Genomic DNA, 15,412 nt, shown 5'->3' with positions numbered 1-15,412 from the left:
AAAATTAAAATTAAAATTAAAACAAAATAAAAATTAAAAAACAAAAATAAAAATTAGAATTAGAAATTAAAAATAAATAAAAATTAAAATTAAAATTAAAATTAAAATTAAAATTAAAATTAAAATTAAAATTAAAATTAAAATTAAAATTAAAAATAAATCTGCTGGGTTTTTCCTAGAACAGAATTTGGTAATCTTAAATAAGGCCTTGTTTTCAGCTCCCTGGAATTCCCTCACATCTGAATGAAATTACTGCTCTCTGACCTCTTATTAATGAATGGGGTTGCAAATCAGAAAAACAAGCAGTGAGAAGTTCGTGAATAAATGGATCCAAAGGCTGCTACCTACAGTCTGTTTAAAACTGGGAACATGAAAAAGTCCATGGGCTCATAAAACTCTGCCTTCCAGCATCCATTAGATACCCAGGAAAAGAAGGTAAATATTAGGCATCAATATTTGAAGAGAAATGTAATGAGCAAAGCAGTTATTTAACAATTAGGCGGGTGTTTCTAAAAATCTGAGCTGCTGCTTTAGGGTTCTGCACCGCCCTGAATGCAAAAAAGGGCCATGCAGAGAAAAACTGGAAGTCAAACAAAAAAGATTTTTTAAAAAAACACTGAAAATCTGGGAAGCTTTTTCTATTTGTTCCTGCAAGTTAATACAAAGCACTTAATAATTCTAAAAACATTAGAAAAATCAAGAGAGGCAATAATCAATACCTGAAAGGTCTGCCAGCCCTTATAGGACTGGTTTGAGTGTCTAAGATGTGCAATTTAAAGGTGTTTTTTGAGTGTTTTGTGCCTTTTTAGAGGCAGGCCCAGGTGCATACTTGACTGATATGAAAATCTATCTCCCATTTACATCTTGCAGTGGAGCAGAACAATTGCTCTGCATTTTGCACAGGGTTGAGTGGAGCCCTAAATGAAAATTGCTGAAACATGGACACCTAGTGGAGACATGCAGCTCTTACTGTGCTCTTTCCAACTGAAATACACACCAAAAAAAATGAACTTTTACTGCTCATCTTGCTGGAACCTGGAGTTCTGTGCCCAGCCCAGTGCTGAGCCACACGAGGTGAAGGTGATGGAGTCAGGATTTGGCCAAGCAGAAGCTTTGCCTCACTGAACAGCTCACCCAGGGGACTGATGGAGCAGAAAAACTAATGACCCACGCAGAAACAAATGGTTCTTCAGCAAAAGGTAAATAAACCTGGGACTGGAGCTCCAGGGCTGGGTGGAAATCAGGGGGTTTAAGTGCCCTTAATTCCCCCTGGAATGGCCAGCTCAGAGCTTTTGCATTTGTTTCCAGGGGGAGAAGGAAAGCAGTGGCTCTGGGGAGGCTGGATGCAGAGAAAATTAATGTTCACAGCATTTTCAAAAGCATCTAGAACAGAAATTGAGGGCAAGGAGTGCCTGTGACGCCCTCAGAGAGCCCTGATGGGATGGGATGGATCCTACAAGAATTCCACATCCAAGTGTGTTTAATCTCCAAGAACACACCGTCACTGTCTGTGTCTGAAGTAAATATACTCATGACATACTCACCTCTAAAATCCTCTTTTCTCATGCTGTTCCCTTCACTGCCATCCACCTTGGGATTGCTGCTATTATGGGATTCCTCACTGGGTTGATGCTTGGCCAATATTTGACTTGTCTTTTTTTGTCTCCTGTGAAAACCATCTGAAACTAAGCAGAAACTAACCTTGATTTATTTCTTTAATAAACAGAATTAAGATGCTGCATGTTAATAAAAATGAAAAGTATTCCCTAGTTGTTTTGGTTTTGGTTTGTTGTTTTTTTTTTTAAAGTTTCCAAAAACAGTCCTATATCTCTGTCAAAGTTAATGCAACCAGAATTTCCATGGGAATTTTTGTCATTCTGGGGAAACTGGAACTGGCTAATGTAAATAACTACAGCCCATCCTCCCACTGCTGTCCACATCACCTTGTGAGAAAGAAAAGGGCTTTATTCAGAAAGGAGACCATAATCATGGGGGGTTTGTGGGTTACAACTCAGATGGGATTTTACAGGAATTTTACAGGAACGTTCTGTCAAAGCCAGACAGAAATTATTACAATGACAAATCATAGCTTGAATTTCATGGGATTCCATGCAAAACCCTTTTCTTTTTTGGCACGGATTCCAAAATTACCTGAAGACACTGCAAGAACAGATCATTCTTTTATGATTTTATGAGTAGCTTTCCACACGGGTAAACAGTTTTACAGGCTGACATTTCTGTTTCTTTTAATAAGCCGAAGCATGTAAAATATGTATTTAAGGAGTACCTGGCCTGTATGTTTTGGCTGAGGTAGGACTGAGAATTAACTCCCAACTGCCCCTAAAATCCCCAAACACTCAAAAAACCACTTTGGATAACAAAACTCCCCTGTACCTTCCTGCACATGGCAACTCCATTTTCCCAGGGATAGAAACTTCATAGCACAGTAACTAGTTAATATGAGCTGTTAAATATTAGTTCATTTAATATAAAATGAACTCCTATTTTATAAATTTCTTCCAAATGTTTCCAGCTGGGCTTTGGAGTGGAACAGTGCTTGTGGAAGGACACAAACCACAGGCAGGCTGAGAGCACAGCACTGCAAACCTTGTGCAGGTTTTGAAGGAAATTGCCTCTTGTGTGGCCACAGGAGCTGAGTGAGCCTGGCAGGGAGATCATGTCTTGCCACTGGAACTGGTTTTCAGCTCTACTCCTCCACCAGGGCCTGAGAAATCCCATGACAGCACGGAGCAGGAGCATCTTCTCCCTGGAAAGGCACCGGGAGCTCAGAGGGATTCCTGTGGATGCACTGGGTCTGACATGGATGCCATAATATATCCATATTTATATCCATAGAGCTTGGAATTGCTGGGGCTGGCAGTGCAAACAATGGGACATTGAGAGTCAGGCAGCACAGCTGAAAACCAGGCAGCAAAGGCAACTGTGCCAGGGTTGAAGGGTTACAGCCATGGGGATTTAGGGAAGAGTCAGGAAGCTGACATTGGCTCAGACCTTAATTTAATAATGCAATAAATCAGCAGAGTATCAAGAAATAGCAAGCAATTGAATACTCTGAGTTAGATCCATGAATCAGGCAGAGACAACACGGAATTCTCTGTTCCCATCCTGCCATTCCCGAGCCCAGGGACTGGAGGGCAGAGGGGGAGAGCTGAGGGATGACTCTGCAGGAGCTCGCACTCTGCCGCACTGCAGGCACAGCAGCAACGCTCCAGGAAGAGAAAACAAATCCTGAAAACTCCCAGGAAAGGGATCTCCAGTGCTTTCAGTGCAGCCCTGTGTCTCAGGCAGGATTAGCTTTATTTGTAGTGTTCCTGAAGGATGTTTGTTTAACCTGCTCTGAGAAGTCCCAGTGACGGACACGGTACAATCCTCAGCGTTATCCTCACTCACGGCTACAATATAATTTTGCAATATATTTTGCTCTTCCCATATTCCAGTGGTCCTGCTGGACAGTGCAGGTCTGTTTTGTGCATTTTGCCATTTCTAGACTGTTTCAGCCTTGTCCCTCTGCCCTGGGCTCCTGCCAGCAGTGTGGCATTCCTGACTCGCTGGGATCCACCGTGACCCCGAGGGCTGCAGTCCAGAGCTGCTCATCTGCTGCCTCAGCACAAACAGGGAGCCTGCAGACATTTGTGACAGTGTCTGTACAATTATTGATAGATAACAGAAATGTGACTCATCTAAAACTTGTCCTTCAGACAGCGAGTTCTGGCTGCAGCACAATCTGGGCTTATCAGGAACGGGAGCAGATATTTGCTGAAGAAATGGGAGAGTGAGCTGAGTTCATTGAGGCTGTGGGTTCCCTCCAAGGCTGCACACTGATAATGAAATGTGAGTGGCCTGTAGCTCCTCGTGTTTTGTCTGCTTCTCCCTGCAGTGAGCGTCCCATAGTAAATGTGTCTGCACAAAGAGAAAATGCAGATACAGCCAGCGGAGATAAACCCACTTTCATTCAAGCAAGACTTGATTTGACCAGTTCTGAAGGAGTTTTGAATCAGAGTGACATCTTTGATGTCACTTTCATTTTGTTGCCTGGAATATTTTAATTTGGGTATTGAAACGGCAGAGCTCTGAAAATGAACCTGGAGTTGCCAGTTGTACTTTGGTGACAGGATTACATCAGGCCCCTCTGAGGTTTGGCCTCAACACTTCTTATGCAAATCAACATCAAAACAAATTAAAAGACCTGAGCTGGTGTATCAAGCGAACCTCTGCAGGCAATAAGAACACAAGCTGAGTATTCTCATGGTTTGTGCAATAATTCCTGTCTGGCCTTGTAACCACAATCTCCTGCCCTTTGGCTCACCATAAAAAAAAAAAGGAATGAGAGATAAAGCACCTCCTAAGGAGGATGTATTATTACAACTTTTCAACAGGGAATTCACTGATCTCTGTTGGGAATCAGAATTCTCTGCTCCTGGAGCCAAATGGTTTTGATCCTCCTTGTGTGACAGTGGCACCTCCCAGGGTAACCTCAAAACAGGAGCAGGTGTGTCGTGGTGAAGGTGTGACTGTGGGTTTGATGAGCCAGGCTCAAGCTGTGGAAAAAGGGATGCCGGGTCCTGAATAGTGAAATATGAATAGTGAAAATGCTTTGTATTTTATTCAGGTGCTTTTATTTTATAGCTGCACAAGCACGTCCTGCCCAGCTGGCTCTGAGCTGCAGCATCAGCCTCGGCTGATGAGCCACGGCGTTTGTTCCCGAGCCAAGCGAGTGGAACGTGGTCCCTGTGTCCCCCACACCGCTGATAAATCATCTCCACCCGTGTGTCTCCTGCCCCTGCTCGGGACCGCTCACTCCAAAAGCTTCTCCCACTTGGTCACGCCAAAGCCGCCAGCGCCGGGCGATTTGTCCCTGGGAGGGACATCCCTGAATCCCAGTGGGGACATCACTGCATCCCGGCCGGGACATCACCGCATCCCAGTGGGGACATCACTGCATCCCAGTGGGGACATTCCTGAATCCCAGTGGGGACATCCCTGAATCCCAGTGGGGACATCCCTGAATCCCGGCCGGGACATCACTGCATCCCAGTAAGGACATCACCGCATCCCAGTGGATGCCCCGGAGCGGAGCCAGGAGCATCCCTCGCTCGGGGCCAGCAGCCGGGACCGGGACACCCGAGCGAGCCGCTGCCGGTGGGACGGGGCCCGCACGGTGGGGATGGAGCGGGGCCGGGAATGGGGCGGGGCCGGGAATGGGGCGGTGCCGGAAGTGGGAGTGGTTTGTGTGTGGGCGGGGCCTGTTGTGGGCGGGGCCGTGGGCGGGGCCGCGAGCGGGGCTGAGGCGGTCTCGGGGCGGGGCCGTTCCCGCGCGGCCTCAGTGCGCAGGCGCGGTGGCGGCGCGGCGGTGACGGTGACGGTGCGTGGCGTGCGCGGATGGCGGGAGCGGCCCGGTTCGATCTCCCCGAACCCACCGGGACAGCCCGGGACTGGACACTGCCCCCGATCCCACCGGGACACCCCGGGGCTGGACACTGCCCCCGATCCCACCGGGACAGCCCAGAACCGCCCTCGGGGCCGGGTGCGCGTCTTGCAGCAGCACGCGGCTCTCCTGGCGGGACTCCCGGTGCAGCCCTGAGGGGGATCCCGGCGCAGCCTCAGGGGGGATCCCGGCGCAGCCTCAGGGGGGATCCCGGTGCAGCCCTCAGCGGGATCCCGGTGCAGCCTCAGGGGGATCCCGGTGTATCCCTGAGGGGGATCCCGCTGCAGCCCTCAGGGGGATCCCGGTGTATCCCTGAGGGGGATCCCGGTGCAGCCCTCAGGGGGCTCCCGGTGCAGCCCTCAGGGGGCTCCCGGTGCAGCCCTCAGCGGGATCCCGGTGCAGCCTCAGCGGGATCCCGGTGCAGCCCTGAGGGGGATCCCGGTGCAGCCTCAGGGGGATCCCGGTGCAGCCCTGAGGGGGATCCCGGTGCAGCCCTCAGGGGGATCCCGGTGCAGCCTCAGGGGGATCCCGGTGCAGCCCTGAGGGGGATCCCGGTGCAGCCTCAGGGGGATCCCGGTGCAGCCTCAGCGGGATCCCGGTGCAGCCCTCAGGGGGATCCCGGTGCAGCCTCAGGGGGATCCCGGTGCAGCCCTGAGGGGGATCCCGGTGCAGCCTCAGGGGGATCCCGGTGCAGCCTCAGCGGGATCCCGGTGCAGCCCTCAGGGGGCTCCCGGTGCAGCCCTCAGCGGGATCCCGGTGCAGCCTCAGCGGGATCCCGGTGCAGCCCTGAGGGGGATCCCGGTGCAGCCTCAGGGGGATCCCGGTGCAGCCCTGAGGGGGATCCCGGTGCAGCCTCAGGGGGATCCCGGTGCAGCCCTGAGGGGGATCCCGCTGCAGCCCTGAGGGGATCCCGGTGCAGCTCTCAGGGGGATCCTGGCCCGCCGCCCCTCGCCAAAGCAGATCCCGGTTTAAGGCAGAGAATCCTGCCAGGCCTCGGCTGTTGGTGCAGAATGTGTTTTCTGACTGACAGAGTCGCAGGGTACCGAGCTGGAAGGGACCCGCAGGATCATCCAGACAGCCCCCAGCCCTGCACACACACCCCAGCAATCCCTCCCTGTTCTCAGAGCGCTGTCTAAACGCTCCTGGAGCTCACGCTGTTCAGAACGGCTCACATTTAGGCACTTGGATGGTTTCTGCTTCTGTGCTCATTCCTCTGCTTTATTCCTGAATGTATTTTACTCATTTGTTACTGGAATTTCCTTCATAAACTCTCGGCTGAGGAGCATCCCTGGATACCTCAGAGCCAGATCCAGCACATCCCTGCCTGTGTTTGTTTGGTGTAAGAGTTACAGAATTAAACCTGTGTTACCTTGCAGGATCCATGGATAATATGTTACTGTAGAAGGGGTCTTGCTGAAACACAGAAAAATGGTTGAGCCTTAATTCCCAAGTGTTAAATCTTTTCTTTCCTCTTTTTAGGAGGATAAATTAAGAAATGGCAGAAGCAGTTTTCCACCCCCCAAGAAGGAAAAGGAGAGTTTTTGAGTCATACGAGGCTCCCTTTCCTGTGGACGTAGGGGGGAAGGATTTCAGACTATGCCAGGCTGAGATCATTAACAACAATGTGATTGTGAGGAACCCCGAGGATATTGAACAGCTCTACAACAAGGTGCTGCACCCTGTTTGCACAATATTTCTAGTGTTTTAAATGCAGGTAAAACATAACACTGCTTCAAATCTGCTGCCTTTACACTTTCCTGCCCCTTCAGCCTCCAATGATTCTCCGTATTTCCCGTCTCTCCTGAAATCAGTACAGAAGAATATATTCTGTATCAAATTTGAAAAGTATTTCTTGTGCAAGCAAATAATAGAATGAAGTGACGTTGTGAGCTAAGAAACAGCTGCAAAGCCTTCATGTTTATGTCTCCTTTCAACATTTCATGCAACTTTTCAAAGCATTTTCTTGTTTTTAAAGCTCAGGGGGTTGAAATATTAATGTTTGTAAATGCTTGTATAATTCTTTTCATTTCAGAGTGATCTATTCCCGTGGAAAACAAGCTGTGTTAAGTTTTTTTGTGTCTGAGTACAATTTCAGCAGCATTCTAATGCAGAGTTGGTTTCAGGTGTTGTTTTGTTGGCTGACAAATATTTAGAACTCAGGAAGAAGACCCAGCACTCTCCAGGCTAAATGGGATTTAAACACTAGGTTAAATCAGGTATTTAATGCTGAACCAGCCACCAGCAGCTAAACAAGGTAGAGCTGAAATGCTGGAGGAGTTCAGCTGTTTGTTCCAGCTGATCTCACCACAATCAGTTATAAAATTATTCCACATTTTATAACTGGGAAAAAAAGTTAATTTTTATGCCATGAGATAATTCTGGGTTTCTCCTGTCCTTTGCAGGGCTACTTTGGAAAAGGGATCCTTTCCAGGAGCCGCCCAGTGTTCAGCATTTCAGATCCTCTGGTGATGGCCAAGTGGAGAGGTAAATGGAGGCTGTTTGTACCTCAGAACTGCTCTGGTAGCTCTTCTCACCTTTCCTCACTTGAAGGGATATTTTTAGAAATTATGTGCAGAAGAATAATCTGCTGGGTTGGATCAGGTGAAGGATATCTCTCCTCATGTTGTGCCTAGGAAAAATCCAAGAACATGAAATCCATGTGGATAATTTCTTAGTGCATTCTCCCAAACCTTCACTGAGTTGTTGCTTGGGAAGACTGAAGTAAAAGGGTCATCCTGGGACTTTTCTTTCCCTAGTTTTCCTGGGGTTTAATATGCAGATTTTGGTATCCCTGAAATCATGAGGGAAGGATTGGTGAGGTCTTAGTCTGCTTGTATCCAGTCACACCCAGTCTGCTCTTGACTGTTTATACAAAAACTCATTCTTTACTCACCTCTCCCGTGACAGTGAAGTCCCAGTGGCCATCACTGGATTTTGTCCTGTCCCTCCATGATCATCTAGAGACAAAAGTGTTACAGACTGTTATATTTGTACCTTTCTGATTCTGCTGTGTCCCTGCTTGAAAAGTGAGACCAAAATGGCTTTGAGGACTGAAAATGGGGACAATTCCTAGGCTGCAGTTTGCCCCAGAGATCAAAATCACACAAAACTGTCTTTATATTGATGAAACAGTGTATGATTTTTCTTTACACAGGTGTTAACACAAACATGCCCATAATCACATCTCAAAAGTAAGTTAATTTGCCTTTTTCTCCGTGTTTTTAGGAAACAGATTGTTCTGGTTTATATTTCTGTTCTGTTATTTCAGATTGTTGTATAAATAATGAGGGTGACTTGCTTCTATTTCTCGTCTCGTTATTTCATTTATGAATCACGTTAGAAGAAGTAGAAATAGGGTGGGGGATGCTGCTCAGGGTGGTTTTTCATGTAAGTGGTAGGTGTTGATTGAATAGAGGCCAAGGCTGAATGCATCCATAGAATAAGTAATTAATTAATTACAATTACAAGCATAATAAAAGTTCTTCAGGTGAGGAGCAGGAGAAAGGTTTCTGGTGCAGGCTATTTTAAATATCTCTTCCCTTTCCATATGGGATTTTTATGGTGTAGCTGAAGCAGCTCTTGAACTTTTACAAAACATGACATTTTGCTTTTTTTTGAGTATCAGTTAACACTGGTAGTTTGTACACCTAGCAGAACAGTGTGTTGGACCACATATTTATTTTTTTTCTGCTTAAGTAGTGTATAAACTATTAATCATGTGCAGGTGACTTACTCAGTTGGTTTTAACCTTAGGATAACTGAAAAAATTCACTTAAATTTTAAAATGATGCTCCTGCAGCCTTCAAATTTAGGTATGAGAAATAGTAACCATATTATTACTAATGCTACCACAGTTACTACTGTTTGGAGATGCTGAGCATCAATAAAAGTGTGGTTTTATTGGTGCACAAAATGCTCTGCCTCGGTAGAGACCTGCAAGTGAAAATTAAATGATAATTAAATAACAGAACAAAGGAGCATCTTTTATATAACAAAGAGCAGCTTTATCAGGAACCTGCAGGGAGACTTGTATTTGTGTTGACACATGGAATTTGCATTTAATTGTTACCTGGGCTGAAATTGCTGCCTGAGGATTTTGTTTAGGGAAATAAAAAGTGCTGTACAATATTTGCACTTTCATGGAGTGAAGAGTCATGTTTCAACTGGATGTTATTTTCCAAGAGAAGAAACTGAGAAGGCATTAAAAACGTAATTGAAGAATACTAGAAATAGTAGCTGAAAGTTGTAAATAGCTCAGTGATGGGATTATTGTCATATTTCAGGGATATAACTGAGGGGTTTGGTTCAAAAAGTTGATTTCTTCTGGAGATTTTTCCACTGGTGTTTTTGCTGTGCCATTGCTGTTTTCAAGGCAGTTAAAGCAGAGTTTTGCAGCTCCTGCTCTCAGTCCTTGGCTGTGTAAAAGCTGAAGTGTAAGGGCTGTTGTTCCATGTTTAAATCCTGCAATTCCTGCGTGGTTTTGTGGGGAATTCAAGCTAAAGGCTTCCATGGGAGGAGGAACTTTCTGCCTGGTGAAGTTCCTGCTCCTTGAACCTGCAGCTTGTGCAGGGCTCAGCAATGCTGTTTGCTGCCAGAGAAATGTAAAAGGCCAAAAGCAGAGGAGGCAGCAGAATCCTGTTTTTCCTGAAGCTCCCAAAAAAATGGGAGCCCCATTGTGTGGATCACATTTGTGCCCAGCAGCTGCTGGGGGGGGTGTTTGTGCACTGTGCTGAACCTTCTGGGGTTTGAAAGTGTTAATTAAAGGAGGGAATTCTTCATTTCTTGTGTTCCCCAGGTACCAGCGCCGTGTGCAGTGGGCTAAAAGTGTCCTGCAGGAGCAGGGCCTTGACGACAGCTCTGTCACCAAAATCCTGGAGAATTACACCAAGCCCTTCTCCAGAGGGGATGGGCCTGAACCAGCTTGGGACAGCTGCACCAGAGGGGGCCCAAACCCAGGAAATGCAGAACTGGGCAGGAAACCTGCTGGAGCCCGAAGTCCTGAGGGTCAGAACGGAGGCTCCGAGGAGAGAGGAGATGCAGCTGTGGATCCTGGGAGTGGCTCCAGGGACCAGGAACTGGGGGATTCCAGGGAAATGGCTGGAGAGTCCTGCCACAGGGACCCTTCTGTGCTCCGTGGCTGCGAGGTGAAGCAGAGCCCTGAACAGAGGGCTTGGGAGGGGATGGACTCAAGGGAATGTGCTCCAGAATATGTGCTGGTGCAAGAGGAGGAAGAAGGAAGCTCCTGTCCTGAAGATGACTCCACTCACGCACAAGAGAACGTAAGAAAAAATATCCTAATCTTTAGAAAAAGCTACTTTCAGAACTCAGTATTTTTTCTAGTTCAAACATTTTAATATTAGTCAATTTTTCTTGTAGCTTGTCAAGAAGGAAGTATTAGTATGCAGAAAAAACCCATTTAGGATTTTTGAGTACTTACAACTCAGCTTGGAAGAGGTATGTGTCAAGCACAGTGCAAGTTATTTTGCTTTTCATCTGAAAAAATAAACCTTAATCTATGCTAATTACTGTCATTTAAAATATGTTTCTAAAATACAGGGTCCCTCTCTGTCTCCTAAGTACCTGGATTGTCTTAGTCATTAAACTTAGCTTTAATAAACTGTGATAATTAAATGAGATGGTTAAAAAATAGGGTCCAATCCTATTTGCTTTAGGTGACACAGAGCTTTTCTGACACAGAGACCAGTGACCGGACTTAAATATAGAAATAGCAGGAAAACAACATTTATATGAATCCTGTTTCAGTTCTGCTGCTTCTAAAAATATTTGTGTTAGTTTTAACACCATGCCTTCAGCAGAGATGACATTGGTAGAAAATTAATTATTGAAGCCTTTGTACTTGCAAGGCTTTGTGTGTAAACTACAGAAGGAATGTAGCTATCAGTTAAACTGACTCTGCTTGTTTTTTCAGGCTTTTTTCTTGGTGTATGCTCTGGGATGTTTAAGTATTTATTACGGTGAGGTAAGAGACGGGGTGAGTTTTGGGGATGCTTTTTCTCTGGATATGGTTTGGTCTGAATCTTTACCTGTGTGGCAGTGATTTGTGCTGTTAGCTCTGGAGGAGGAAATACCAAACAGAGGAATTGGGATGATTTTCTTACAAGTAACGGTATTTCTGTTTAGGAAATACAGGTCTGAAAGCTTTAAATTTACCAAGACAAATAAAATTAAGCACTGTCTGTCTGCAGAAAAAGGATTTTTGTTGTAACTTAGGCAGGAAATACAGGAGAAATAATATGGTGAATAACTACACCTGAGATGGCAAAATTCTTTGGAGTTTTAAACATTAATTTTTTCAATCCATTATTCATGTAATGCCATAATAATTCAGATCTGTGCTTTTAGTTTAAGATTTATCTACCTTTCCTTTAACAGGGATGTTATGGGACTGATTGTGAGCTGCATAAAAGACCCACTAAGTGGAGCACCTGGTTGGTGTTCTGAATTTAGGGATTCTGTGTTTCACTGTGTGCAGTTCATGCCCTGCAGCAGCCTGTGTGTGTGACATTTGATGCTTGGCTGTGATGCTGTGCAGCAGAGCATGGCTGATTTGTGTCGGTGCAGTGACTTTGCTGTGGTGTTTGCAGGAGCCCCTGAGCATCATGAAGCTGTGGGAAGTGTTCAGTGAGGTGAAGCCTGATTTCAAAACCACCTACATGGCCTACCACTATTTCAGGGGCAAGGGCTGGGTGCCCAAGGTGGGGCTGAAGTACGGCACGGATCTCTGTGAGTACCTCCCCAAAAATGGGATCATTTTCTCCTCAGCCCTCCTCCAGGCAAGGCAGAACTCCAGGCCCAGAGAGGAGCTCAGAGGACTGGAGCAGCCTTTGCTGCTTGCAGTTGGCAAAGGACATCTGGGTTTAGCAGTGAAGTTGGGATGTGAGTGGAAAGGAACATCCCATATCCAGTAGGTGAAGAGTCAGCTTGGAAGGTCTGTTTTGCTTCATGGGGTTCGTAATTCCTCCAAGATTGCACTGAAATTCCCTTCCCAACTTTCTCCCTCCCCTTCTAAACACATCTCCTGCAGTGTTAATATGACAGTTAATATGACAGTCTCTAGAATAACATGTTTGATCCCAGTTCTCATTAAAGTTTATGCACTTTATTCATCCCATTTAAGAGAATCTAGACTTCTGCTGAACTTACTGCCGAGACTGTTTCTGGGGGGGGGGGCGTTTCTGAGGAAGATAGAGAATGGACTTTTTTTACTATTGATTGGGGGTTTAATATTACAGAAATAGTTAGTGGCATCCTTGCTAAGGAATTCAAGAACTCCATTTAGCTCATGTCAGCATAAGCAGTGCAGTAAAGCCTGTTACTGCAGGAGAATGTGCATTAAAGGGAGGTATTTTGGGATGTGTGCAACCCAGCAGGTGCTGTAATGCTGCTGAAGTTTGGGGGTTGTGCTCAGCAAGGCCTTTAGGTCAGTGTGTAGCTCTGGCTGAATTCATCATCCCTGCCAAAAAATTCCATCCTAAACTCCTTCCTCTAGCAATTGCTAATTCCTCTGGTTCTTCTGCCTTACCTCTGACCTGCCCTGAGTCACTCTGCGGCTCTTCCTTCTCTCCACTTGCTGGGACAACCTAATTCAGAGCAGAATTCTGAAGAGTTGAAGTTTTGTCTTGTGTAATTAAAATTTACAATTAGACAATATTGATGGGCACTGGTATATTAAACTCATTGAAACTCTGATGTAACTGAGGTGTTTCTCTTTCATTTCAGTGCTGTATCGAAAAGGGCCCCCCTTCTACCATGCCAGGTTTGACACTCCTGTTTCTGGCTCATTCCTTTGCTTCTAATTAAATTTCACTCACACCAATTTAGCATCTTCACTGGTTCAGCACATACTCATCACTCAAAATACATTGCCAGCTGTGTTCACACCAGAAACGTGAAAATCCTTTTAGCAGAGGTGCTAAATGACACCATTTCTTTGGTTTTAAGTAACAGGCATTAAAAATTACAAGTTGCAGTGGATTTATTACTCATATGACGGTGTGTTCAGGAAAATAATTGAATTTTGTAATACCAACTTTAAAAAATACATGGTCTGGGTTATTTATGTAATTTAAGAGAATTTTAAGGGATGGTAATTGTCTTTGTTTGTTGGCTAGTCAGGTTGAATTCCTAGATAATAAATTGGTTATAAATGTCAGCTTAGCATCAACAAAGAGAATGCTACAAACATCCAGAAGGGTGGGAAGGGAAGGCACCATTGGGCACATCCACAACTTCAGTATTTCTGTTCATTTCCTTATACAGAAAGGACTCAGTTTCACAGCTTGCAACCTGGCAGATTGTTTAATGCCAGTTTTTAGCCTCTAGTTCTTGAGTTGTCTTCAGAAAATGGCAGTTTCCTTTCTGTGACTTGTCCTGCCTGCTGTGTTTTCCAGTTACTCTGTCATTGCTGAGTTGGTGGATGATAATTTTGAAGGTTCTCTTCGCAGACCCCTCAGCTGGATGTCCCTGTCTGGGCTGAACAGAACAACTGCCAACGCTTCCAAGGTACAGGTGTTGGGATGAAAACAGCTTTGGGATGATAAAGTTTGCTCCAAAGGGCAGGGACTTGGAGTGAGGCTGGGAAAAGAATCCTGCTGAAAAATATGTTGGTCAGCCAGCAGGGAGAGAAGTTTCCTTTGCCAATATCCAGGTGAATCCTGGAAGAATTAATATTAAATAATAATAATTAAAGTTCTGCCACCCGTAGGAATGTTAAAAGTTGTGTGAGGAATGGCAAAAAGGCCAAGGGATGCTTATCTCCTGACTGCCACTTCTGCTTTTAAAGCCATTTCCATCTCCCAGGATTTTCTTTTGAGCAATGAGAGTGAAATTTCCGAGATTTTCTGTGTGAGCTTCACGGTGCTTCCATAACACACTGAAATTCCTGTGTTTCCTGGCTGCCCACAGGAGCTCATGCTGTGCTATTTGATCAGGCCTTCTGACATGACTGCAGAGGAGATGGCAACCCCAGAGTGCATGAAGAGAATCAAGGTCCAGGTGAGAGGTTCCTGCTGTTCTGCAGCTCCTGGGGAGAACTGTGCCTGGCTCTTCGCCTTGATTTGGCTGCAATACAATTAAATTCCTTCATGCATTGCATAAAGTGCATTGCAGGATCCCTACAAACATTGAATCTCCTCATCTGAATGCAAAATGTTGCCAGTAGTGTGCATGTAAGCATTTGAGTGGGGAAATAAGGATTTCTAAAAAAACCTGTGGAGGTGGCAGGGCTAAACTAATTTCAGAAATCAAAGGAGAAAAGTGTGTGTGAGTTCAGCTCACTTCAGGAACAAACAGTCATCTGCTAAAATATCTCAGTGGTCACATAATACTTATCAATTTTACACACCTAGTCCCCATGCCTCACTGATTTTCTGTAGCTTTGGGGTTTTTTCCATAATTGCTGGGTTTTATTTCAGGAGCTGATTGTGACTCGTTGGGTTTCCTCCCGTGAGCGCAGTGAGCAGGAAGAATTGTAACTGCCTGCACAAGAAAATCTCACTTTTTAAAAGCCACTTCTTGTTGTTTTTTACCTGATCTCGTGATGAACTGTTCCCTCGGAACATTTTCTGCCAACATGTTCACTTGGTGTGTATAAATGCTGTATAAAATGAGGTGTAACATGTTTACTGGAGAGAATGTTTTACTGTAAAATGTAAGTGAACTGATGAAAGGAAAAAAATTAAATGTGTCCCAACTCAAAATATAAAATAAAATATACAAAGGTGCGTATTTGAGTAGTGGCTACACTGCAGTTACTAGGAACAGTATTTCTGGTATTATGGCAGCACAACCCTTGACTTCAGTCTTTGTGAACTGAGATTTGGATTTGGGGAGAGGTTTGGTTGTTGCAGTTGGGACCCTGGAACTTGTTTTTACAATCACAGCTCAGAGTTGGGGAACTCTTCCCAGAATTTAAATTTATTCTGGAGCCTGGGCACCTTTCCCCAT

At 45.4% G+C, this 15,412-nt stretch overlaps 1 protein-coding gene and 2 long non-coding RNA genes across 6 annotated transcripts; 2 read left to right on the top strand and 1 right to left on the bottom strand.

Moving 5' to 3' along the window:
- Positions 1-1,022: 1,022 nt before the first annotated feature.
- On the top strand, positions 1,023-1,769 carry LOC147651047 (uncharacterized). The gene is made up of 2 exons (XR_015275020.1): positions 1,023-1,199; positions 1,309-1,769. It is a non-coding gene; the product is annotated as an uncharacterized LOC147651047 (long non-coding RNA).
- A 3,502-nt stretch (positions 1,770-5,271) lies between these two features.
- Positions 5,272-15,193, top strand: TSEN2 (tRNA splicing endonuclease subunit 2). 4 transcript variants are annotated; one of them, XM_086845973.1, is made up of 12 exons: positions 5,272-5,383; positions 6,926-7,115; positions 7,849-7,930; positions 8,601-8,637; positions 10,242-10,725; positions 10,823-10,900; positions 11,376-11,426; positions 12,052-12,190; positions 13,187-13,223; positions 13,858-13,969; positions 14,372-14,461; positions 14,881-15,193. In XM_086845973.1, exons 2-12 carry the CDS (start codon positions 6,942-6,944, stop codon positions 14,938-14,940), a joined length of 1,344 nt encoding a protein of 447 aa, XP_086702099.1. In that variant the 5' UTR covers positions 5,272-5,383; positions 6,926-6,941; the 3' UTR covers positions 14,941-15,193. The 4 variants fall into 4 exon arrangements, with proteins under 4 accessions (XP_086702099.1, XP_086702102.1, XP_086702100.1 ...); XM_086845976.1 differs by having other exon boundaries at positions 5,338-5,383; positions 6,926-7,160; XM_086845974.1 differs by having other exon boundaries at positions 5,355-5,545.
- LOC111935239 (uncharacterized) lies at positions 7,473-8,404 on the bottom strand. The gene is made up of 2 exons (XR_015275018.1): positions 8,340-8,404; positions 7,473-8,075 (listed from the first exon to the last, which is right to left on the bottom strand). It is a non-coding gene; the product is annotated as an uncharacterized LOC111935239 (long non-coding RNA).
- Positions 15,194-15,412: the final 219 nt, after the last annotated feature.

The sequence above is a fragment of the Cyanistes caeruleus genome, chromosome 11 (genome assembly GCF_971803275.1).
Source record: "Cyanistes caeruleus chromosome 11, bCyaCae1.hap1.1, whole genome shotgun sequence".
Lineage (NCBI taxonomy): Eukaryota > Metazoa > Chordata > Aves > Passeriformes > Paridae > Cyanistes > Cyanistes caeruleus.
This window is presented reverse-complemented; position numbering and strand designations above follow the sequence as displayed.

Coding starts and splice junctions, on each gene's coding strand:
- TSEN2 (XM_086845973.1), top strand. CDS start 6,942: ATGGCAGAAGCAGTTTTCCACCCCCCAAGAAGGAAAAGGAGAGTTTTT. Junction 10,726..10,822: donor CCACTCACGCACAAGAGAAC/GTAAGAAAAAAT, acceptor TTTTTCTTGTAG/CTTGTCAAGAAGGAAGTATT. Junction 13,224..13,857: donor CCCCCCTTCTACCATGCCAG/GTTTGACACTCC, acceptor TGTGTTTTCCAG/TTACTCTGTCATTGCTGAGT.